Source organism: Anser cygnoides, chromosome 9, assembly GCF_040182565.1.
Source record: "Anser cygnoides isolate HZ-2024a breed goose chromosome 9, Taihu_goose_T2T_genome, whole genome shotgun sequence".
NCBI classification, from domain to species: domain Eukaryota; kingdom Metazoa; phylum Chordata; class Aves; order Anseriformes; family Anatidae; genus Anser; species Anser cygnoides.
Genome location: NC_089881.1, coordinates 2,898,107 through 2,923,904, shown reverse-complemented (window position 1 = coordinate 2,923,904; position 25,798 = coordinate 2,898,107). Strand labels below are relative to the sequence as shown.

General features: G+C 39.1%; 3 protein-coding genes across 15 annotated transcripts in view; 2 read left to right on the top strand and 1 right to left on the bottom strand.

The window, feature by feature from the left end:
- SLC16A14 (solute carrier family 16 member 14) overlaps nt 1–25,798 on the bottom strand; it is a 75,326-nt gene that overhangs the window by 49,370 nt on the left and 158 nt on the right. For 7 of the 8 annotated variants that reach the window (XM_067002196.1, XM_067002197.1, XM_067002195.1 and 4 more), the window contains exon 1: nt 938–1,077. The gene's annotated coding sequence lies outside the window, so the exon portion shown is untranslated. Of the gene's footprint in view, nt 1–937; nt 1,114–25,798 lie in introns of those variants that run through there. The other variant, XM_067002191.1, reaches the window with a different exon arrangement.
- On the top strand, nt 11–23,313 carry ZBTB38 (zinc finger and BTB domain containing 38). 6 transcript variants are annotated; one of them, XM_067002188.1, is made up of 3 exons: nt 12,226–12,292; nt 15,470–15,594; nt 17,336–23,313. In XM_067002188.1, exons 2-3 carry the CDS (start codon nt 15,568–15,570, stop codon nt 20,909–20,911), a joined length of 3,603 nt encoding a protein of 1,200 aa, XP_066858289.1. In that variant the 5' UTR covers nt 12,226–12,292; nt 15,470–15,567; the 3' UTR covers nt 20,912–23,313. The 6 variants fall into 6 exon arrangements, with proteins under 6 accessions (XP_013036926.3, XP_013036924.3, XP_047918833.2 ...); XM_013181472.3 differs by lacking the exons at nt 12,226–12,292; nt 15,470–15,594 and adding an exon at nt 11–466; XM_013181470.3 differs by lacking the exons at nt 12,226–12,292; nt 15,470–15,594 and adding an exon at nt 1,057–1,380.
- Nucleotides 23,455–25,798, top strand: part of RASA2 (RAS p21 protein activator 2) — a 52,515-nt gene continuing 50,171 nt past the window's right edge. Inside the window, exon 1 of the mRNA XM_048062877.2 lies at nt 23,455–25,538. Coding sequence (XP_047918834.1) covers nt 25,475–25,538 — 64 coding nt within the window. The 5' untranslated portion in view covers nt 23,455–25,474. The remainder of the gene's footprint in view (nt 25,539–25,798) is intronic.

The window sequence follows — 25,798 nt, the reverse complement described above, 5'->3', positions numbered from 1 at the left end:
GAAAAAGCAGAAAGGAAAGAAAAAAAGAAATGATTTACTTATATGAGCATTAGATCTTTAGTTATGATTTTATTTAATTTTCTTCTTATTTTTTAATTCTAAAACTTAGAAATTAGAAAAGCACAGCAAATGCATCCAGGATTTAATTTGTGCGATACGAAATCTTTCTGCTTCAAGAGGATGTTACCGTAGTCAATCCAGCCTTTCTCCAGTAAGCAAGAAGATTGTTTTCTTTTCCTCGGCAGGCGGACTCAGCCATTGCACAGGCAGATTTTGATAAGAGTTTGAAATGTCTACTACTGTATCGTTGTAGAATTTGGAGTTTGCTAACAGTGTTAGTGACTGGAGCTCATCTTGCATCACCAGTTGATGACAATTTTCTTTGTTCCCTCCCACCCAGTTGAACCAAGACTCTGTAGCTGATACGCAATGTCACTTACAACATTAATCAGATACTGCATTTAAGGTGAGCTGTCCCTTGCCTCCTCCCTTACCAGAGCTGTGCTGCAGTATGTATCTTACTCCTGCAAGCCTAAAATGGCAGGCAGGATTAACGTTGCTTGTGCTGTGTGCATGCTGTGTATTGAATTCATTATACCGTGCCTAGTATCTCAAATGTAAGTATGTTAAATGGTCTGTGTGCCATATCATGCAGTAGTGAAGACTGGCTTGTGCTTCATTACAGGCTTAGATATTTGAGCATCACCTTAAGAATTCTTTTTCATTTGCAATGTGGTGAGCTGTTAGCTTGTCATCACATTCAAACTACATTATTAGCCCTTGGAAAGGATAAAAAAAAAAAAAAAAGAAAGAAAAAGAAGGAAACTGTGCTTCCAGATGGTGTCACCCTTTTTCTTCTTGCGTTTACTGTAGTTTAAATAATGTATATTGTATTGTTAATTAATGTGAATATCGAATTAAAGCACTTGAAACTTACATATTTATTATGCAGGTAGGAGGCACGTCGCATCTATTTTTAACTCTTACGCAGTCCACGTTGTGCAATGGGCTTTGGTTGTCGAGTTTATATTTTCAGCTGTGATATCAATAGGCTGATTTTCAGTAAATGTGACAAGTGGCCTTTGCAGTGGTCAGCTTCAAGCTTCGAACACTCTGAGGAGGAGGAAAAAAAAATAAACCCTTGTGTTGCAGTTTCGGAAAACCTTGGATGAGGACATTTTTTTCCCCACTCCTGCTTTCCCTATTGATAAACTCAGTTCTCCTGATCACGGTCTATTCAAGCTGCTTCCCATCTGATTTTTGACAACTGCTTCTAAAAAAATTATCAAGAAGACCAAGAATAGAATTTATCTCCATCGCTTTACATAAAAATGGCTGGGTGCATTGCCATGCTAACACTGCACTAAGTGATACACGCAGGTAGGTTGAGATTTGCATGTTTTACTGATTTCTTGGTCAGTGTTGCAAGTACATGAAATGGGCTTTAGAATGTAGCTTTCAGATTAAAAAAAACAGTACTAAATTGATAATGAAAACTGCAGTGTTAAATTGTTGGCTTCACATACTGGCATGACAATTGTTTTTATCTGCTTTTAAAAAAATCTATTGTGAAAGTAGAACAATCATGCCTGTTAAAATAATCATATGTACTAAGGGCGTGGCAACGCTTCTGCAACAAAAGAATTTTTGAAAACCCTATTGATTCAATTATATTTTAAAGCTGACTATTACCATTACTGAGCTTGCAATTACAATGCAAAAATAAAAATTAAGGTAGATAAGAAAAATGAAAAATATTTAAATTGTCGTAAGCGGTTTTCTGTGTTTTGTGCGAAATCTTAAATAAAGATTAGTATGCTTCATACTTAGATTTTCAGTATTGGCTACAAACATACACCTGCAGTATTTCTTTTTATTTTAACGTAGAAGGACTTTAAAGAGAGAGATTGATATAGATGGCCCTGTCAGCTTAAACTGAGTATCAGCTCACTGAAGTGTGTTTTACTTCACACAAAAATAAGGTTATGAAATAAAAAGCTTAACAGCCTTAGGTACAAAAACCTGAATCTGAGCATTAAGAATAAAAATAATTATGAGTACTGTACTACTTACACCAACTTTTGTAATATATTTGTTTCAGATTAATACTGGGCCAGAACCAGTTTCCTTGGCAACCAAATCCTTTTAAAAGGTGCAATAGTAGAGACGTAATATGAAGTTATTCTCTTTAATAGCAATACCACAGTGCAAATGGAAATTTTACAGTTAAGTTTCTGTTCAGTTCTAAATGAGAATCTCATCTCATTTTGTGTTTCCATGCGGCTGTCATTTATTAAATTATGCCATGTTTATAAAGCTGTACACAAGAAAAAACTACTTTATTCCTGTTTTGCATTGGTTGTTTCCAGAAACGTACTCCCGTTTCTTTTTTTTTTTTTTTTAATTTAGCTTAGTCTTACATGTAGGTCAAGGTTTGTACTGCATGTATATAAAGTGATAGTTTCATTATCACAAGTATAAAAGTATCACTGAAACACTTAGTAGCTGAGAAACGTAGAGAATCAGAAGTAAGTTTAAACCTTCTTTCACCTTTGCTGAATTCAGCCACGGTAATGCTAATAAACCTTTCTTTAAATAGTGGACCTATTCTGAAGTTCAACTGAAGAGCTGCTTAACCATACTGGAAAAGAACTTGTGTAGGATCTTAAGTAAGACTTTATAAAATAAGCTCACTTGCAGCCTACGGTGATATGCAGACCTCACAGATTTTGCAAAAATTAAGTACTATAATTCCTTATTTCTATTTTTAGCTGATATTTTTAACAATATCAGTAAATCAGAAATCTTATGTGTGCCGCAGTTAACAGATGTTACTGAATGTCTCCACTGTGCTTATAACGTGGTGTATCTCCTTGTGAATCCCCTTTGTACGTGACTTGAGAAATTCTCACTACTGCAATGAGACTTTTGCAGCAGGGTAGCCATTTTCCTTTCATGTCCTTGACTTTAAAATGACTAAGTGTATTTTGTTTGGATGAGGACCCAGCACTGAAAATTAATACAAAGGAGGTATTTAGATGTACAGCCAATTATATCAATAATAGCCTTGAGAGTTTCAGTACTATCAAACTAATTCTCATTTATTTCTAAATATACCACTTCAGTACACTCCAAACAAACAGAGTATAACTGCTCAGGAATATGACTGTTGTCATTTGTCTTGATAGGCCAGTGCTTAATAATGATAATAAAAACCATCTGATTCATAATTATGAGATTAGCTTGACGTGGTGCAGTATTTCTGTGTTCCACCTAAAGAAACTGAGCTGAAAACATAATAAACAGCATCTCTCAAGTGACGTATTAAAGTTTGCATGTTTTTTTGTAATTTGATTTATCTCCAGTAGCTTCCTTCTGGTGTTTTTTTTTTTTTAGTCTGAAATGTTATATGGTTTGCGCCATTACATGTAGTTATCAAAATTGCATTTTTGTTTATTTCGTGTGGTTATTTTTAAAGGATGTTGCTGAGCTAATGCTATGCAGAGGCAATCTATTTATTGCCATTGATATTTATTTTTAGAGGAGATGGGGCACTTTGAGTTAAACTGTTTTTATTATGGCTTTGTGTTCAAATATATCCACTCAAGGCATTTAAAGCAAGTGCAGCTCTGTTATATGAGCACGCTTCACTACAGTTGTTTTAAATCCATTTGCAAATATGCTCTTTTATTAGGGGATGCAAGTCCTCTTGTGATTAATATGACTGGACTCAAGTGCTTTCATGATTCTGGAAAAACTCATTGGCAGCCTGTGGACAGTAATTTCTTCTAGCAAAAGAAACTGATTTATTTACTAAGGAGGATTCCAGTAATTTGCAAGATGATTCCAGTTTGACTGTTCTATGTGGCTTGCTGTATATATTGTAATGGCAGTTAAATCCACCTAATGCAATTTCAGAACGTTATAGCCAGAGGTGCCATACGAACTCTGGTGTAAACTCCATCCATGTTATTCTTTTTGGCTACAGGGGATAACTGGGGCACATAGAGACAGGTGCAGTTTTTCACACCTCAAGCACAGTCTGTCAGATGTTATTTGGGGGGGGTGGGGTGGGGCTGGGGGTTCAGTACAGTTTTATCCTGGAAGCGTAATTGCTAATACTCAGCCCTCCTCTTTATAATCGAAATGTGTTTCATCCATGCTAATTCCATTCCTGCCTAATGGAAAATCTACACAAAACTTGAGTAAAAATGAAATCAAACTAAAAATCATTCATTTAAGCATTATCCTACTGCTTTTCAATGACACTTTTGATTCAGGTTACTTCTGGCTCTAAACTTCATTTTGATTTGAAGCTGCAGCAGCGTGAAACTATGTTCAGATCATATTTGTGAGACTAACACAGAAACTCTGGTAGTAATGGACAGGTAACAAGCCTTTGGGGGCATCTAATGTCTCTGTTGTATTTTATCACGGGAATTGTTTCATTGCGTTTTAAAAGGGCTTCATTTTGTCTAGTATTACATTTGAATTCCAGTGTTGTCAAATTTGAAAATTCTTTAGCTTTGATAAGCTCCTTTACTTCTGGATTCCTGGATGTTTAAGATTCCCATTCACCATAATATTTGACAGTCATTTGTCAATGTAGATGTGCTTAGGACATTATTGGTGTTTGGAATAATGACTTAATGCAAATCTCCTTCCTGGTCTTTGTTACAGGCATATGTGTAAGCTATAGAATATTTACTAAAATCAAGATACAGTAAAGATGTACTCAGACAAAAACAAAACAAAAGCTTATCTCTTTACATTTTAAAGCCAAAGTAATGGATCCTGTAGTTCCTGCATACTGCTGTTTATAAAAGTATAGTGGTATATTTGCAAATGGAAGATGTATCTATGATTAATTGCTGGAATAAAAAAAGGCTATCAGCTCAGTCATAATTCCTTATCTGTAAGATTTTGCAGTTGCTGTATGAAACAATTTGATTCTGTTTAGGATCTCTGGAACAAAGCCATGTTCTGAATAATTTTTAAACTATTATATGAAAATGTTATTAGGGTGTTTGATGTACAGTAACATAAAATCAGGATGTTTAACAATGATGAGTCATTTGAGCAGAGAGATACAGGAAGTGTATTCCAGAGAACAAGAGCTGCCTAGAAAAGACTTGTGATGATATCTGTAATAAAAGAGGCCAAGAGAAAAGTGGCAGAATAGAAAGAGGAGAAAGAAAAAGCCCTCTGAAAGACTGCAAAAATGCAGGGAGGCTTTTAAGATAAAGAATAACTTGTAATTGATTTTGACAGTTTATTTGGAGTCAAGGGATTTGACTAGTAAAGATGATTGTTTCTGCCCATACTATAATTTGTTTTCTAAACTGGCAAACTGTGATAGCTAATCCTAAAAAACACTTGCTTTCCACTGACTTCAACTTGCGAAACTCAGGAACAGACTGACTGAGAAAGCTGTAAAGCCTCCATTATCTGAGGTCTTATTAGGTAGAAGTGTTAGGAATGATTTGGATATAGTTGAGATGGGGGAAGGGAAGTAGAGCCAAGGATTGTTTTTAGTCTAATTTTTCCAGTGATCCCAATAAAATAAATGGTTTTAAACTTGAAACCATGCTTAGATTTCTGTTTAGGACATATGAAACAGCATCCAGTTTACAATACACAGGTTAAAACGCAATAAAACAACGCAGGCAGACGCAGTATTTCTAATAGTCTGGTTAGCAGTCCTGTTTTATTGCTGGTGTGTTGCAAGCACCCAGATGTGGATTTAGAGTCCCACAGCATTCCACTAAAAATTTAGATGAATTACACAATGTAGTTGGAAATTGGTACTTGACTAATAATTTAGTCATTACATTTGGATTTTCCCCTTTGCAGGCTGACACACAGTAGCCACAGAGTTCACAAAATTACTGAGATTATTTTGCAGAACATAGCTGTCAATACCACTTCTAAAAGGTGCTAACAGAAGAACAACCTGATTTTAGTCGGGTACGTTTATGGGGTGATCATAGCAAGCTGAAATCTCTTTAAAACTCACACAGAAAAACAGCTTAAGTATTGAATACTTTAAAACCATGTCGTTGCATGACTTCTTTTCGGTTGAAGATCTACGTTTTTTAAGAATCATTTCAGAGATTGTTATCACTATGGTACTGCATCGCTCTATTCAGTTATCAGTATTGTTGGATTTTTCCATCCTCCTGCTGCACTTTTGCTGCCATAGAAGTTAGTGAAATAAAATCAGACAAAAAAGATGTTTCTAACAGGTTGTTACAGCCTCCAATGATCTGTACAAACCAAACGTATTGGCAGGCCAGGAAACCTCCTGAGCTTGCCAGAAAGTTAACTCTGGCAATGGATCTGAGCCACTAATGTTCATTACCAGTCTGTGCCATATGACAAAGGTAGAGGAACTCTCCCAGTGCCAACAACCATTTCTGATATAGTTGTAGGTGGGTCAGCTAGAATGGCTAATCTCTACCCTTATATGTGACTGTAATCAGGGGTAGTAAAAAAAGCTACCAAATTGTGAGGTACAAATAGCACTTTGTAAATTCAAGGATAAATAACCAGAATATTTCAAAATAGGAGTTTTGCATGACATTTTCAAATTGCAGCAGTTTATTTTCTACTTACTGTGAATATACAATAATCATCTTGGTTAAAATAAACATGTCTGGTAGTTGTGCTTTAGATTTGAGATATGTAGGTATTGAATGAAATAATCCATGAAACCCTGATTAATTCATTAATTTTGAATGTGGTCTTTTGCATCACAGAGTATAATTTGCATTACAGCAAGGGAATTGTTTCATTGATTTCAGTGGCACTATTCGCATAAATTTCAGTGGGAAACAGTCTGTTGGATCATAGTCATTAATGCCGTGAAATCTTAAAGTAGAAATACATAATTAAGGGTACCAGGCAAAATGTAAGATAAGAAACTGAATTTAAAAGAAAAAAAAAAAGGCAAAACCATCTGGAATTCCTATAATATCTTAAAATGTTTCTTAATGTTTTCTTAAATGTTTTCTTAAAATGTTAAGTTTACTTTTAATACACAATGTTGTATGACAGAAAACGATAACGGATAATCAGAGATGATATGATGGAATTGGAAGTTTAATAAAATATTAAAATTAGATAAGTTCAAGTTACCTGGACTTGCAGAAGCAATATACTGGAAAATCGAAGTTATACCTATTTTAAGTAAATTACCATAGAATTCTTGCTTGGTATATTTTAGGTAGAATACTGGGCCATAACCTGTTTCCTTGGCAACCACATAGGAATAAAAGGTACATAAGCAAAGCTGCAGATGTGTGCCAGTGAATGCTTATTAAGCAGCCCAATGCATTTACATACCATGTGCTCATAATAATGCATGCATTTTCAAAATCACCATATAAAAAGATTTCTGTGCGTGGCCCAATGTGCATTCTTAATACTCAAAGGTTTTAACCTAAAAAACTCATGTTTTCAGTGGAAATCTCTTGTGATTTTAAATTGAGCTTTAAATGGGACTTGAAATTGACATACTGGGTTTGGTCTGCAAATCGAAACCTTTCTCTGAGATTCTGAATACTTAATAGAACTCCTTTATGACAACAGAACATGAAAATGAAGGTTTCTGTTGCCTTTCAGAAATGCTCAGCCATTGTAAATTTGAATCTTGCACCAGCATTTGGATGCAAGTATGATTATTCTGTTTAACATGATGACAAACTAAAGCCACTTAAAACAACAACACAACCTAGTGTTGTTTGTAGCACTCTCATTCTATCCAACATATCCAGGCAAAGAGATGTGAACACGTGTTGCCTTCTAACAGTCAACAACAGAAAGAGAAGGGGGGAAAAGAGAAAAATCTGTAGAAGTCAGAAAGGCAATTGTTCATGGGCTTTCAGAATAAGATTTGGACGTAGCATTTAGGCAGTACTCATACTTTCTGTGCAAGTGTTTGTATCGTACTCTTTTGTTTTATATTCCCGGATTTAAAAAGTTCAGATACATAAAATCCGTTTTGACAAATTTGTTTACTGACTTCAGCAAGTTTATGTACACAGTATTTTTGGCCTTTCTTCTCAAAGTATTCATTTGCATATAAAATGAAAACTGTACAAGCCTTTGGCTTAATTGTTACCCCCAAGATGGTACGTCTGAGAAGTCCAAAATGCTAATAATTAAAAAGACAGTACAAATGTGGATCTGCAAATTCAGAGCTTAAATTAAGTTGTTGTAATCAATAGCCTAAATAAAACCCTCTTCAAATCAATTAAAACATTCCCATTCAATTTTTTGTAGTATGCATTACGAGAGGTGTCTTCATACGTAACACAGCGCTGAGATTTAGCACATAAAGATTATCCTGAAAATGTTAAACATTTCTATAACACTCAATGGTCAAGTAAACCAGAATCCAGTATAATTCCAGATAGTTTGAACACTATCACATGAATCTTTTCATGGTCTTGAACCATAAACCGTGTTGTTATACAGCATCAAGCACTACAATACTATTAAGCCTTTCGAGTCAGTAAGAGTTCAGGGAATTATTAGGGAGATGCAAGTTGACTGATTGTTGTTGTTTTTTTTCTTGATGTTCCCCATCTGAACTGAGCTCACTGTCAGGCTAGGATTTGTACCTGAGGTAATTCACATTAGTGGCTGAGCACGCAGCACAAACCAGAGCTAGAGCCATCAAGATTTTCTTCTCACTGCCACAGTCCTCCCCCATAGCTTGCACAGAGGCCCTGCTCTAGCTTTTAGGTTGGAAGCATACAGTAGGACAGAAGAGGAGGAGTAAGGCTTGGGTCAGCACAGAATGAGGTCTAAGAATATTTAAGAACATACAGCCAAAGTTACTCTCTGTGTCAAGCCAGTTGCCAAAATTAATTGCCACACTTACGCAATGATTCAGAGTAATAGCTATCACTTATGCATTGCTTTTCGCATGCTAAATTTTAGCAGTATAAATGCCATAAATAAATAAATAAATAAATAAGGAACATTGGCAATCAGTGGTGACTAGTTAACAGCTTTAAGACCTATTCTAGTTTTAAAACTGGCTATCGAGCAGGCCACCAAAGCAGGGGTGTTACCAGGGGAAAGGATTTAGCTCTGTTTTCAGCCTAGCAGGATTTGCTGCATCAGCTGTATGTAGTGAAGGGCAACAATGGCTCTATCTGCCTGGTCCCCAGCACACCTGACTGAGAATAATAGTGGCCCCCCGAGCACACAATTTGCCTGCTGCTCTTATGTATGTTGATTCAGATATTCAAAGGCTGTTTCCTCTGAAAATTTGAAAATAAGAGGCTGGTTGCACTACTTTTATTTTGTCTTTCTGATAACCGAATGGGCAACAGAGTACAACATAGTAATTGTCCAAAATGAACAGAACTTAAAGGTTTAATTTGCTAATTTTGTTGACAACGGTCAACAATAGAAAAATGGAAAACACTGTCTGTAAACATAGCTTCATGATTGCAATTGATCTATGCTTGCTAAGGACTGTGTTCTGTCCCAGAAGTGTGGGAGGCTAGAAAGTAGCTTGTCAGCAGCATAGAAAAAAAAAAGAAGACTTAAATGGAAATAATGTTGAGATTGTTCAGAGATAGCAAGATGTAAAGTCAGCTGATTCTTAGTAGCAATAAAGCATAAGCTTTTCTATTTTGTGCTAAAGAAGAATTTGGATTTATGTCAGGTATTGCATTTGCTTCCTTTTCTTCTTTAGACTGGTGGAGAGACAATCTTAAGTTATACCTTCAAAAATTGTTTGTATGCATTTAGTGTTAATGGGACTTAGATTACACCATAACTAAAATGAATATTGAAGCCAATATACCTTAGGGAACGACTTGTTCTTTCTTTGGTGCATATGCGCAGCTTGAGAATCAAATGAGTTCTGCCAGGCTTGTCCCTGTCCTGGTCAGACTTTGAGCAGCAAGCAGCTGCCACGGGCCTCCATAAATGGGCTCCTTCCCCTGTCTAACTCCACTCAAAGCTGTGGAAGAGAAGAAGGGTTATGCAAAGCCACTCTTTCCCTTGCTCATGTAACAGAAAGTGGAGTGGAGCCACTTTGGGCTGCCTGAGTGAAGTGTTGGGCTGCCTGATGGGTGAAGAGCTTTGTTTTCCTTCTCAGCAGCATCACTAGTCACCTTGGCCTCAGCTGTGAGAGCAAAGGCAGTCCATCCAAGCGTCCTCGATAGGCTGGTCTGCTCAAGGCATTGAGAATGAAACCAGTCAAGTCCTGTCCAAAATCCTGTCACTCATGAGGAATTTGCAAGAGATGGTAATGCTATATATGTTGTTTCCTGCTGTTGTTTAAGAACTGAAACTGCTTGGCTAGAGAGGAATATTGGAACTTTTTTTTTTTCCTGGGCAGCCTGAAATACTCTTAAGGAAAAAATACCACGTGCCATGATTTGCAGAAGTGAGATTATCAGACTTCAGCAAAGCATTCACACAGCACACTCCAACAGCCTTGGGATTGTTTATTCATTTTAAAGAATTTTGCTGGCAATTTTCTCTATACCTTGTAATTAATTATACCATGTAAGAAGCAATCCATTTTTTTTGCATCTAAACGTTTTTACATGAAGCATTATCAGGGGAAGGTAAAGTCTTGGGTGCAGTCAAGATGGCCTCATAAAGAATTTCTTACTCCGAAGTGTTTTTAATATATAAGGAGCTGATGTGACTGTGAATTCCAAGTAGCTCAAACCTATTTGTGGCAATTAGCACCTTCAATTACAGTGCTGGCCACAGAAAAAGTGATTCTTTGTATAGTTGATGAGCTAAAATTGCCCTAAGAAAACACACTATTAATTAAAACAAACACACAAAAAACCCCAAACAAGTCAGTTCTTCAACTCTATTATATTATCTATAGATATTAAGACTGCCAGGACATCAAAGGGTCAAGAACAAATAAAATAATGTCTCTAAATTGAGGATATCTGCTATACAAATGACAGTTGTACCTCTGATTTTAAAAACAATACAAATAAAGCAATATTAATGAAGATTTAGTGGGAATTCAAAACCTATTCTTCCTTAAATTTGATTCACTTAATCTAAAATGATACTTGTATTTATTATTGCTCAGTAATGCATGGTTATTTCTTTCTTTTAATGTATTACAACAGGTTTAATTTAATCCATATTACTGTATTCCTACTGACAAAACATTTGTCATGAATACTTCTTATGGCTCTTGTCAGAAATCTTCATTAATACATATTAATAGATATATATGCCTAAAACAATACAAAGCAACAGTACATACGCAATAGACAAAGGCCAAGATTAAAGTAACCTTCATGCAAGTACGAAAATCTGCTTCTCACATCTGTTTTCCACCTGACTCAAAACCCTTTCTTTTTTCCTTAGCTTCATGATTCCGAGTACCTGGGAAAGAGTCAGAGGGAGTAATAATGTGCAGGAAAGCTGTACCAAATATATTGGGGTATATAGCTAAAGCAAATCAAACTACTTCCTTCTTTATTTAGGTTTACATTTGTTAGTGCTTCTGAAGCGCTAGTAGTGTTGTTGCACTTGTTTCCTGAGGTAATAAATAATTTAAAATAAGAGAAATTAGAGAATGACTGCTCAAAATATGCATCTCCTTGATACTTTATTAATTTATATTGGTTAAAAACAAGATAATTAGATAAGGAAAGAAGGTAAATGCAAATGTACTTCAAGATCTGAAAGCAACTTATTTCAGATATAGTTACTTAAAGGAAATACCTCATCTCTCTCCTTTTTAGTGAAGAGTTGCAGAAGTTACTGTACTGAGTTCCATTTCTCCACAGATGCTTTCTCTTTCCTCATGTGAGAAAGGCTTTGAAGGAGAGTAAGGCAAATAAATTCCTTTGTTAAGCTTAAAAGGAACACTAAATGTTGCGGACCAAACGGCACTGATGATTACAGAAACAGGGCTCGGATATAGGGAATCGCTGGATTTCCTCACCGCTTTAAATATGCAGTGCTTCCCTACAAACAACTTGCCTAATGCTCTGAACGCCACAGGCGGCCGCGTAAATTAAGCACAAAACGCTCGCTGTGAAACCAACCCGCGGAAACCAGCGCGGCGCCGGCAGCAGCCCGTGCTCCCCCAGCCCCGGGCACGGCCGGCCGCCGAGGATTAGCGCCGCAAAATGGCGCCGGCACCCTCCCGCCCGCCATCGGCGGCCCCGCGCCGCCAGGAAGCCGGCACCTGTCCCGTCAGCCCGCCGCCCGCCCCGCCGCCCTCGCCGCTGCGAGGGAGACCCCGCAGACGCGGTTTTAATCGCCTTGTAGCTCAGAAACAGTGAGTTGTGCTGCATTCGAGCGTCAGACTGCTTAAGCGTTTGTGCTGGTGCTAGGAAAAATCATGTTGGAGGTTAATGTGCGTCGCTTCCTCGGCTCGAGGCTTGGCTGAGCCCCGAGCACAGGGCACACTATTACCCATAAACAGGAAGCGTCTCCGCGTTATCTGCCGCTGAGGGGTTGCCAATGTTTGCTGCCTTCAGAGGCTCTGCTCCGAGACAGGCCGATGTACTGACGCTAAGGTGCTGCGCCGGGAGCTTGTACTGCGTGTAATTCGTACGGGGTCGGACGGCGGTGGCGTTTGAGCTCCCGGAGGAGCAGATCACCTTCGCACAGGGGCAGCAGCCTCCCTTGCCTGCCTTCGGTCGTTACAGGGGACGGGGCTTGTGCGGGCGTCCAGCTCCACCGTGTGGGCAGCGGCGGCACCGGGCCGCGGGGCGAGCCCTGGCGGCCGCGGCGGGCGGGGGGCTGCGGCCCCGGGGGTCCCCCCGGTCTGGGGAAAGGAGCGAGGCTGGGTAAAGGCTGCCCCGAGGGCTGCGGAGGTCTTAAAGGCTGCTTTCGTGCGATGAGCTCGTGGGGCCGAGCTGGGAAGTGAGGCAATGCCAATAGTAAAAGTGTGCTTGGGCTGTTTTGCCACCCTCTAGCTGTCTGAATTACAAGTTAGAGGAAGCGGTGTGAAAAAAATGATTTAAAGTCCATAATGCCTACGAAGCTGTAACAAATAGAAGAGCGAAATTTTGTATCAATAGGTAAGGATGCGAGAACCAAGAGTCTGAACTAGAAAACATGTCAGTGTGCTTGTAGAAGTAGTGCATTGCTACATAGAGCGTAGCACTAAGCTGCAAGCCATTGCAAGCTGTTAAATATAATTAGACGTCATTAAAATTTCCCTGTATACCAGAGGCTGTAGGCAGGAGGCAGGCTGAAGGCCACCTGGTCCATGCAGCCTGGTGTTGCCAACCTGCCCAGGTGGACCTGGAGGACTGAGGCCCTATGAAGCTGAGTGACTGCCATACAAGTGGTACCAGGAAGTATTAGCACCTTCTTTAAAATCCCAGTGGAAATGTTCGGAATTAAAAAAAAAAAAAAAAAAGAAAGTTGGTAAACTGTAATAACAGTTTTTCAGACTCTTGTTGGTTTTTATTTTGCCTGGGTACAGGCAACTGGCCCTAATGGTATTTTGTTGGTGCCATTATCTTCTCTTTTAAATTTAGGGGACTGAAGTCTCCTTTTGGGTAACATGGTGCACTTGCTTGGCAATAGATTTCAAAGTTTAGCAAGAGTTAAAAATAATATTCCTAGATTGGAACTGTTCTTTGGTAGGATTTTTTTTTAAATTTGTTATATTTGGTATTTGTAGGCCAGAAAGACTCTTGTGATCTTTATTCACTTCAAAATAATATTGATATAAAAATCAGCAGTGGCATCTTGCCTCTGCAGTGTCCATGTGGAGTTGACTGATCTAGTTCGTATAATTAGCAGTATCAGCTATGAGGCATGGCTAGTCAAATTTGTATTTGGATGCACCAGTCTGTGATCTTTCTGTTAAATATGAAAATAACATTAGAAGGTATGTTGTTCTGCAGTGGTATTCTGTGGATGTCAGAAAAGGTAATGTTATAATTACCTTTTATAATAATGAAGATGGATATCTTTTCTGATGAATTCTATGTTTCTTGGTTACAGCAGACAACTCCTGGAAACTAAAATGCTGGTTTTGTTCTTGCCATACCAACTTGAAATGAAATGTAAACTATTCCTAAAATAATCCATTTGTGTGTGTGCTAGGTAGGACATTCTGTTTTTACAGCATTTCAGGTACATTTCTGACAAATGAAGGAAGCAAGACAGGTAAAATAAAAGCCAGTAGAGAAAATCATTACACACATGAATAAATGGACTATTTTGGGAATGCATAGTTTGAAACAGAAACAAAAAGCGTTGGATCTAAAAATTAATTTGCTGTGGAATTTTTCTGTATAACTTTACAATAGCAGATGGTTTAGCACACAGGAAAAAAAAAGTACATGTCCAAAAAGCAAATGATAGTTTCTGCTGCTTGTACACGAGGAATTTAGCTCAATGTTTTACTCAGCATACCACCATGTCCATGGTTCACAGGCTACAAAAAGTGGCAATCTATTTACACTCAAGTAGAAATAGAAAAGATTCTCTTCTCAAGAGCGTAAACTTTGAAATAGGTAGTTGAATAGTAAGACTTCTACTAAAAACACTTGGGTAATACATTGTAGACTTTGCATATAAATCCCTCTTAGTATGAAACTCTGATATATTTAGCAAACTGTATGTCAGATGATGCATCTTTGAACTAAAACCAGCTGTCTCCTATAAAGAAACAGAAAAAAAACAGGCAAGTTCCTTTGGGGGTAATTCACTGGGAAGTAGAGCTGACATCATTTATTTCCTATACTCAGAAAATAACTCTATCAATAGCTCCCATTGTGAAATGTTTTTGATGTCTGACAGTTGGTTTCTAGTACAACATCACATGAGCAAGTTAGATGTAATCTCAGACATTGTCAATGAGAAAAAAGAATCAATTATGTGATAGTGGCCGCTTGCTCGAAGAAGTGTTCTTGTCAGTATTCTTTCTGTCTAGGACTTGATATGATAGAAACAATATAAAATTATTTACGTCTTTTCAGATACCAAACCAAAGAAAATAACTGTACTCAATTACTGTGAATTTCATATTATCACTCCAAATGAATAAATATTTATTTTAAGTCAAATAAATGTAATGAACAAACTATGATTTTATAATTTAAAGGCACAAAACAATGCATCTAGATTTACAGCTATGAGTGACCAGATAATCAAAATAATACACATCTACATTTCTATTGCACCTGTACTGATGAATTCACTTCCTTCTGTCCGTGGTATATATAAGCATCAGAGATATTCTTTAAAAATCACTGTTTTGATTTTTCTGAATTTTGTGCATTGACAATTCTCAGTCAGTAAATGTATTAGCAGTTTGGGCCATTTGCATGGATAATAACCTCCCTGACAGAAACAGTGGCTACACTGTAAGGTACAAATCTTACTTCCAAGCTTCATCCGAAATATATCAAATTATATTTTGTACAAGTACCTTGTTTGCCTTAACAGTAAGATTGTTATTCTTTTTTTTTTTTCATGATTTGATTTACAGTGAAATAGGTTTTGTGATACACTGTCCAAAGTGCAACTAGATCAGCTAGAGCAAGTGTCTGTGTCCCTTACTACTTTGTGATAAAGACCCTGTTTTCAATGAAGGACTACTTTCAAATAGCTTGGGTGAGCGAACCAGTGTGTTCTCAGTTGGCATTGCTGTTTGCTTCGTGAATATGAGTCGAAACCTTATTTCACCCTTTGGATCTGACCCATCTTAAAAATAAGTTAGCATTTTAAATGTAAACTTTCTGGCAGTAAGGGCCATAATAATTTTTAAGCTTGGCATTTCCATTTGGAAGAGTAACTGGAATGTTAAGAAGGTATTCCCGTCTTACTGGAGCACTACAGCATGGGGCTGTTTTAACCCGTATTGCAAAATACCTGCAGTTGGTCATTCTTTAAGGTGCATTTTGATTACACAAATTGGAAGAAAAGGGTCTTATAATTAAATATGTAGATTTTTTACTGTAGTGTTTGGTGAGTGTCAGTAGGACAACTGTTTCTTGATGACCTGGTCAGCAGTAGTTGAAAACATAACTTGGAGTTTGGGGGAAAACAAAAAACAAACCAAAACAACCCCTATCATTTGATGCGTGAATGAAACAAAAAATAATCTGGTTTAGCCAGAGATTTTTTTCCATATACATGATGTTAAATCCATCTGTTGCTTTCATCAGTCTGTTTTTCATTCATATTTTGCATCTTCTATTTCAGTCAGTAAACCACTGCATAGTCATACTGTACAGTCTGGATAATCTAAACATTTTTTTGGTCAACACTGAACCTCATTATTTTATATATATATTATATATTGGCAATTACTTAACAGTATTTGCTATTGCAATGAAATCTTATTATTTGATAGAAATTAAGAACAAACACTATTACACTATAAAGTGAACACTATAAATCTATTAACTAAGGAAAAAATGTTCTATTACTTGTTTTACTCCCTGAATTTATAATTTCAGGGTTTTAACTACTTATCTAAGAAAATTTAATCACTATTAAAAAAAAAAAGTATGTAAACAATGTTACATGTACTCCACTATCATTTACAAAACTTTGTTGCTTTTGCACTCAGTTGTTTATAAAGCCTTATCCTGTAGCTGAAATTTTATTTCATGGGAATCTCTGATCCCTGTTTTAAATACCGATTTAATAAGCTGATCAAATGCGGTTGTGTTCTAACATGACTGTTTGACAAGCAGCCCCAGAAAAGAAAGTCCTTGGTATCCACAGAACCACAGCGATTCAACTTTCCTTCCCCATAACGCCTGCCAAATACCTTGGTCACGTGCTGAGGGAATTACCTCGAAGGTTCAGTGAGTCATTAGTGTGAAGTTGAGCAGATGCACCCAGTGGCACAAACAAAAGCTGGTGGCCGTGGTCCCCAGTGGTAGGCACTGTGTGGATGATGAAGTAGTGCAGGCGCAGGGAAGATCTCTGCCTCCCACCAATGAGCTGCAGGTGCTATATCTGTAGGATCTATAGAGACTTGTACATTGAGACAGTAGCACAGCCCAAACGAAATGGGGAACAATATGCGACTGATGGTGATAATGCATCTAAGATTGCAGTGTCAAGACAAGTGGGAGAAAATAATTTCTACCTGGTTATCACTGTATATAAATCACCCCTGCTGTCCTGAGAAGCCAGGTTACCTTCAGTGGTGTTGGCATGAATGAACCTAAGTGACTTCAACCTGAAATGCTATGACAACATTTTACTCGTTCTCAACATTTTAAAAGTTAATACATTTAAAAACAATTATAAAAAATACATAACTATAAACTTGATATGTAATTGAAATGAATCAAAATTGCCTCAAAATATATTTACACTGTTCTTTTTTTCCTTGTAGATGACAGTCATGTCCCATTCCAAGGATCTCAAGGACGACTTCCACAGTGACACTGTACTTTCTATTTTAAACGAACAGCGCATTAGGGGTATTTTATGTGATGTCACCATCATTGTGGAAGACACCAAATTTAAAGCCCATAGTAATGTGCTGGCAGCTTCAAGCCTTTACTTTAAAAACATTTTTTGGAGTCGTACTATCTGTATTTCAGGTCATGTACTGGAGCTAGATGATCTCAAAGCTGAAGTGTTTACAGAAATACTGAACTACATCTACAGTTCCACAGTGGTTGTTAAGAGGCAGGAGACTGTAACAGACCTTGCAGCTGCAGGGAAAAAATTGGGAATATCATTTCTCGAAGATCTTACAGATGTTAATTTTTCAAGCTCCCCGTGCCCCTATGCATACTGTATCAATGAGAAAGGGACTGTTAAAGAGGAAAAACATGAAAAGAGACACGAAGAATCTGCTGTGACAAATGGACCACGAATTACAAATGCATTCTCAATTTTTGAAACTGAAAACAGTTTGTTTTCTCCACTTGATTTGAGGGCAAGCTTTAAAAAAGTATCTGAGACAATACAAACACCCAACGTCAGCCTTGACAGACGTGACGCTTGCAAAGATGCCGAGCCAGCCAGTACACTGGCAGAGCACTCCTACGCAGTTTCTTCGGGGGGAGATACTTTTCAAGGAACACCGTGTTTTGAACAGGACAGCAGCCCTTCATACAAAACGGTTGAAGACCACTATGAAAACCACCAAGCAACACCACTCGTTCAGCCAGTAAAACAAGCATGCAGTACTCCTAAGGCCGCTTTCAAGTCCCAGGGGACTGGTTTGGCTGTAGCAAAAGCACCGGCCTCTACAGTGACCAACACAGAAACCCCACGTGAAGCAGTTAATGATCAGAGAATTATTTCCTTTCCAAAACCTCAGAATAAAGCAGGAGATTTCCATTTGCCCAGAGAAGAGGAAAACAAATCTGCTAATGTCTCTGGATCTGCGGCAACTGTTGTTCCACCTGCTTACAACTGTAACTGCTGCGCAAAATCATTCAGTGACAGGGCATTACTAAGTAATCTTCAGCTCCACTCAGAGCATCAGGAAACTTTCGTATGCAAATACTGCAGCAAGCAATTTGCAAATCTAAATATACTGGAAAGTCATGAACAAGTCTGTATGAGATCAAGTAGCTTATCTGTTCACAATGGAAATGAACAAAATTTTTCAGATAACTATACTGCCACGGATGGAAGGAATGGAAGTTCATATGCAAACGCAGAGCCTCTATTGTCTGAAAACAGCATCACTGATTATTCTAATGCAAACTGCACTTTACCAGAAACAGATCATTTGGTTAAAGTTGTTGATGGGCAGATATTATATACTTGTATAGTTTGCAAACGTAGTTATGTAACATTGTCAAGCCTTCGAAGACATGCAAATGTGCATTCCTGGAGAAGAACATACCCTTGTCACTACTGCAACAAAGTATTTGCATTAGCTGAGTATCGCACCAGACACGAGATCTGGCACACCGGAGAAAGACGCTATCAGTGCATTTTCTGCCTGGAGACTTTTATGACTTACTATATTCTAAAAAATCATCAGAAATCGTTCCATGCAATTGACCATCGCCTCTCAGTAAACAAGAAGACAGCCAATGGAGGCTTAAAACCAAGCATGTATCCATACAAACTTTATCGTCTTCTACCTATGAAATGCAGGCGACTACCTTATAAGTCCTTCCGAAATTCTGCATATGAAAATGTTCAAACAAGTAGCCAAGCTAATGAAACTGCTTCTAGTAACTGCTTCATTCAGAATTCTCTTAGCTCTGAGCTACCATCACTGAATTTTCAAAGTAATATACTAACAAACAACAGAACTCTTGCCCTGGACACCTCTTCATGTAATGATGCAGCATCTTCCACAAATACTCAGAATTCTTCCTCTTGGGGAGTAGGTATCTTAAATTCTGACCTGCAAAGAGACTTTTTCACAGCTGACAAAAGAGTTCCCACTGCCGCGAATGACTCTAGTTCTCATGAGTATGATTCCTCAATTGTGTCTTTAACTAACGTGAATGAAAATTCAACCTCTGTAATAAGTTACAGCAGTTCTGCACCCTCTGTTATAATGCACAGTAGCAGAGTTTCATCGGTAATAATGCACAGTAAAACAGTCACTTCTGTAGAAAACAGTAAGACAGAATCATCTAGTAATCTACCTAGTCAGTCTGTAAGTGATGACAGTAAATATGGGTCAGAAAATTATGGAAAATGCATTACCAAACCAAAAACTATTAAGGAGAAAAAGAAAACACTGCAGTGCACCAGAGCAGAAGCAACTGAGGATACGCAGCACGTCCAAGGATCTGGAGGTTCATCTAGCAAAACCACTAATACTGTTCAAGAATCGAGTAAAACTGAAACTTACATTGCAAAGCCTGCCTTACCTGGAACATCTGCTGACAGCAATGTTGCTCCTCTTTGCCAAATAACAGTAAAAATTGGTAACGAGGCCATTGTAAAAAGGCATATATTGGGATCTAAGCTGTTTTGTAAAAGGGGCCGCAAATCTAAACACGAGTCCAAACAGGACAATCTAATTGAGGAATCAGAAATGGAGATAAAGGAAGGAAGCCCATCTAGGCTCTATAGCTCAGAGTGCCTGGAGCTGACAGAAATGTGTGATGATGTAAGTGATCAGGACTCCAGTGATAAGCCCTGGAGACCGTATTACAATTACAAACCAAAAAAGAAATCTAAACAGCTAAGAAAAATGAAGAAGACCAAATGGAGGAAAAAGCATGGAAACAGAAACACCGTTATGGAAAGTCACAGTACATGCAGTCGAGAGTATGCACTCAGGAATGCTCCTGAAGAAAAGGCTGTCAGTCAAGAAGAGAACACAGAAATGCCCAGTCTTCACTGTGAGCTCTGTGAAAGAGATAAATCTTCCACCACAGAAATTCAAGACCACGTACACTGGCATGTAGCTACTTCAAAGCCTTACATTTGTGAATTATGCCAAAAACAATTTCAAAGTCCATCCACCTTAAAAATGCATATGAGGTGTCACACTGGGGAAAAGCCCTACACCTGCAAAACCTGTGGGAAATGTTTTTCAGTTCCTGGAAATCTACAGAAACATGAACGTATTCACTTAGGTGTCAAAGACTTTGTCTGCCAATACTGTAATAAGGCATTTACTTTAAATGAAACGCTCAAAATACACGAAAGAATTCATACAGGAGAAAAACGCTACCACTGTCAGTTCTGCTTACAGAGTTTCCTGTACCTTTCTACCAAAAGGAACCACGAGCAACGGCATGTGCGTGAGCATAATGGAAAAGGATACGCTTGCTTTCAGTGCCCCAAAATTTGCAAGACGGCGGCTGCCCTGGGAATGCACCAGAAGAAACATCTATTCAAAAGTCCAGGTCCACAAGATAGAAAAGAACAGTTTTGCAGTGGAAGTGCTCAGCTGTTGGAAAATCAACATTTTCTTGGCCCAGAAGGAAGCGAAGTGAAAAATATACAAAATGTAACTCCAGAAGTAATACTCTGAGTGGCAGTTGTGCGAAAGAGAAGAAAAATGCAAAATTATATATATTGGAGAAAATGCAGATGCATTGAATGGGAAAACTCCACTCTAATTAGTATCATTTACTAAGATCGTGTCTTCATTTAAACATATGTTGGTATATGCAAAAGGAGGAAAAAATATAATACTGAAAAGAATAACTAGTCTTTGCAATAATACATACTTAATGTGAAAGACCCAAAATACTTTTACCACAATAGACTTCTGTACATTGTACATACAGAGAGAAAGAAGAAAAAATTATGACCAACCAACCCCCTTCTAGTTACTGTTACAAGAAACTAGCCAATGAACTATTTTACAGTGCGGAATCATTCTGGGCAAAATAAATATGTAGGTTCAAAGTATATTCTATAGAAGGAATTTTTGCTGCAGAAACCATGTATTGCAATTGTTTAAACAAAAATTAATGTGTTTATAAAAGAAAATGTGACTTAGTGTATTCTGAAGTGAAGGTAGGAAATGTTTCTTGAATTTGGGTATGCCGAAGTACAGTTGAGTTCTGGAGTGCTTTTCTGTAACTCAACATTTACCAAACATATGCAGAAGCATAAACCTCTTTTCCTTTCCAGATTGTTTTGTAGTTAACCCTAATAAGCATTAAGTCTCTGAGAGCTTGTACGGAAAGTATTCCAGGTGTATGATATCTCTGAGACATGTAATAAAGATTCAGTGGAATGCATAATAGCCGGTCTTCCAAATGGCAAAAGTTCCAAAAGATTCAGCTGTCAGTGGCCTGGTAGAGCTTTTCAGTTGCATCTGTCTAAAGAAAATTGTTCTTCTGAAACAGCCTAGATTAAGGAACTCGTGAATATAAATTTCCACCTGCTGGTGAGTCTGCAACTCCTGTCTTTTAGAAATACTATTCTTCTCAGCAGAAGAAGATTTAGAAGAAGATTTAGCGTCTTCCTCTACATCTTGGAATAATGTCTGGGCAACAAATGACAGAGCAACTCCCAATAAGTCGTTTGATTTGGGGAGGAATAGGTAAACGCTCAGATTCCTGCTTCCACACATATCCCTGAGGCAGTTCCTATATATAAATGGAGATTGGGACAGTTTGTGGGGTTCCTTGTCATCCCCATGCCTTAAATGCAACATCTAACTTCATACATCCCTTCTCAGTGATCCCAGTAAAGATCCCTGCATCTTGCCCCAGGCAAGCTTTGTCACTGTGTTCCTTGTCCCAGCACAGTGGGCCCAGAGCAGAGAGGTGCCTGCGTCAGGTTGATGGAGGAAGAAGTGTTAGAAGAAGTGTTTCTGCCTCCCTCATCCTGCCATCCCAAAAGGTTATGGTGAGCCTTCCAGCTTCTTGTTTTGCATTCACCAAGAATCAGAAGGGTAGGCTTCCAGAAGACGTCACCAAAATAAATCTTACAATTAATACTATTTTGTGAAAATGTGATTAATTTTAACTGAGATTAAGAGGTTTTAAAAAAGTTAACGAGGGTATATGTCTACACGTTGCATATTATATGATAGGGCTCTTTTGTAAGGTATCTGCATTTCCAATTAGTCATGTACATTCATCTTTACAAAGTGTTAAAAACTTAAACCAGGACAAAGGTTAGTGAATTTCAACTTAATTCTGTGTGCAAATATGGTATACGATTTGTTTACTTTCTTTTCTTGAATATTCTAAAAGAAACTATAGCTTGGGTACGATAAAACTACAATTGAAATGATACTACAGTATTGATTGAAGTAATAATATAGTCCACTTATTTATTCTGTCATTGGTGAATGCTGTGAACCCTTTGAGAACTGTTTGGTTTCATGGCAGCTTTGGTTCCATTTAAATAAGGATAACAGAAGAATAAACACAGGAAAGTACAATGATGTTTCAAAGAAAGTACACGAAGATATTTTCTAAGTGGACTTGTATGATGATAATTATAGACCAAAGCAAATAAGGTAGAATATTTATACATATAAAGATAATTTTACAAATATTTTATATAACTGTATAGTTCATAAGAAAAATATTGATAGCTTGTGTTAGGTCTGGGGGGGGGTTTGTATATTTTGATAAAAACACAATGACTTTGTAACTCTGTATATTCTCTACAATTTATAGCAAAGCAGTTTTAAGATGGCAATGTCATGTTTATAGTTCAGTTGTGGCACTTTTACTACAAGTAACACGTTGCAGTAATGAGTCTAGTATTAATGACCAAATTAAAATTAAAATAAGTGTAAGAGAAGGTAAATACTGTACTTTGTCAAAGACTGTAATTTGCTGCATCTGTGTTTTTGTTTAGAAGAAAATATTAAATGCAGATGTTAAGGATTGATAAAGAGTCAAATTTTATTTTTAGAAAGAGTGATTATAACTGTTTTTGCTTGATTAAAATAACCTCTTCCTATTTTTTTGCTAGTCTCTCCATTTTTTAAGTTATGTTATGTATTTCTGGATCATATGGATTATGTATCTGCTAATGCACATTTCATTATAAGATTAAGCAACACAGTTCCCAATTGTTCCCTTCATTAAGGTCAAAACGGTTAATTGAGAACATGCCAGAGGTCAAGGGAAGTGATAGTATCTCCTGGCATCATACCATTAAGGGTGAACACAGTGCTAAGGTGAAGATAATCAACTTGCTGTGTATCTTAAAGGATTGGGAGATGGGTCAACTGTGTTTAAGACTTTGCAACACCTTAAATACTTTCTCATGAGGACCAGAAATGTAAAAAGTCTTATTTAAATTCTGACAGTAACCTTGCAGTATAGATTGTGTATTTTACACACTGTTCTTCAAATATTGTGGGACTACTGTCAAGATAGAGAGTTCAGAACGGAAATACCTGATTGCATAACGAAATACAAAGGTATATACAAAATAGAATGCATATTCAAAGTACTTCCCCCTTCAGCTAGGTGTCACTGGTCTGTAACTTGCATTAAAAGTTAAATTTAAGCTAAGTTATGCAGGGCATTTTGGGATGGTCCTCAGCAGAGATGCATAACTAACCAAAAGTATATAGAAGTTTGCTACATATAATATATATTTCTCCCTCCTATTTCATAAGCTAATTAGAAAGTTCTTCTGATGAAGGTGACATTAAGGTAAACAGTAAACTCCAACTGTCATCGTAAATTTTGAGAGAGTTATGGAAAAGTTAGTTTTACATGGTTTAATTTTAAAAACGCTGCAACACAGTGTAACTGTACCTCTGCGTTCGCAGGTCAAGGGAGGTTTCAGAGCAAAACTCTTGCTCTGACAGGGTTGCCTGCAGTTCCCCAGCCACGGGTTGGACAAGGCAGCCAATCTACTGGAAACCAACTGTAGGTAACCAAATCCCTCAATTTGTACTATAGGGAAAGCTCTCACTTCTGGCAGGTAAAAGTCACCTTATGCAAATGCATGTCTTTGTGCAGGTCTGTGTTTTGCATGCATACAAATTCACCCATTACTGGTGTAGCGAAGCAGCTTATTACCCACCAGCCCATCCTACCACCTCTAAAGATGTCTCTTTTCCCAACCATGATGCAGAGAGCAGGGATGGGGTGGGACGCTGACAGCTGCAGGAAAAGCCACCAGGGAGTGGGACAGAGCAGGGCCTGACTGCCAGGTTGTGTGGCTCCATGCCATGTAATAATCACAACAGTGAGATTTGTGCGGGAGAAATACATGGTCAGGCAACCACGGCAGAGGACTCCAGTTAGAGACAAATAACAGATGCTGGCTTGGCACTTTCCAAACTTCCCTTTGGCAGGAGCAGACCGAAGAAGACTTTCTGGGCCCAAGGTGAAGAACCCTTATCCTCTACTAACCTACTTTAGAACTCAATTTTCCCCTTGTTACCCAACTAAAGTACCTCTTTGTTTTAGGACGCCAACCACTACAGGGTTTCACCAGAATTCGCGCCTACAGGGCCTGGAGGCTGAGGTACCTTCAGCGCGCCGAGTTTCACCAAACTGGATCTGCACCTGGCGGCTGGGTGGATGCGGGAGCCGAGGCAAAGCCGCCCACCACCGATACCGGGGCTCATTCCAGCCCTCAGCGAGGTCCCGGAGTTTCACGTTAGGATCTCTCTTCAGGAAATCCCAGCGAAAACGTGACGAAAAGGCCTTTTAATTCCCCGTGAGGGCAAATACGCTTTATTTGTACTTTGCCAGCACGCCCGTGAGGTGAGGGCAAGGCTCGGCTCCCCGCAGCTCCCACAGCCGCTCCCTCGGGGGGCTCCGCCGCCCCGCCCCATCGCCCTGTGACCGGCCGTTAGCCCGGGCGGTTCGCGCCCCTCACGGCTACGGCCTCCTTCGCCGTCGTGGGAGTTACAGGCTGAGGGAGCGGGGCGGCGGCGGCGGGGCGCCGCCGGGTGCCGGTGCCGGGCTGTGAGGCGGGCACTGCCCGCCTGCGCCCCGCTGCACCCCGAGGACGGTGGCGGCGGCCCCCAGCGGGGCGGAGCGGCCCGGGGGCGTGCGGTGGGGCCGCTCCCTCCTTCCCTTCCCTTCCCTCCCTCTCCTCCCTTCTCTCCTTCCCCTCCCCCGCCGTGCACTGCGCAGGCGGCGGCGCTGGCGCGATGGCGGCCCAGGACGGCGGCGGCGACGAGGTGCGGGTGCTGCAGAACCTTCGGGGCAAGATCTGTAAGTGGAGCCGAGGCCGGGTGCGCCGAGCCCGGGGGCCGTCCTGCGGGGCCGCCGCTGCGCCTTCGCCTTCCCTGGGGCTGCGGCCGGCGGGCAGCCCCGGGAAGGGAAGGAAGGAAAGGAAGGGGCTTTGTGGGGTGCGGGCTGGCGGGGCTGGGGGCTGGAGGATGGCCGGAGCCCCGGGGCGGCCGGGGAGCATCCCCCGGTGCTAGGATATCCGCGAGCCGGCCGCCGGCCAGCCGTGTCCCGTCCCTCCCTGC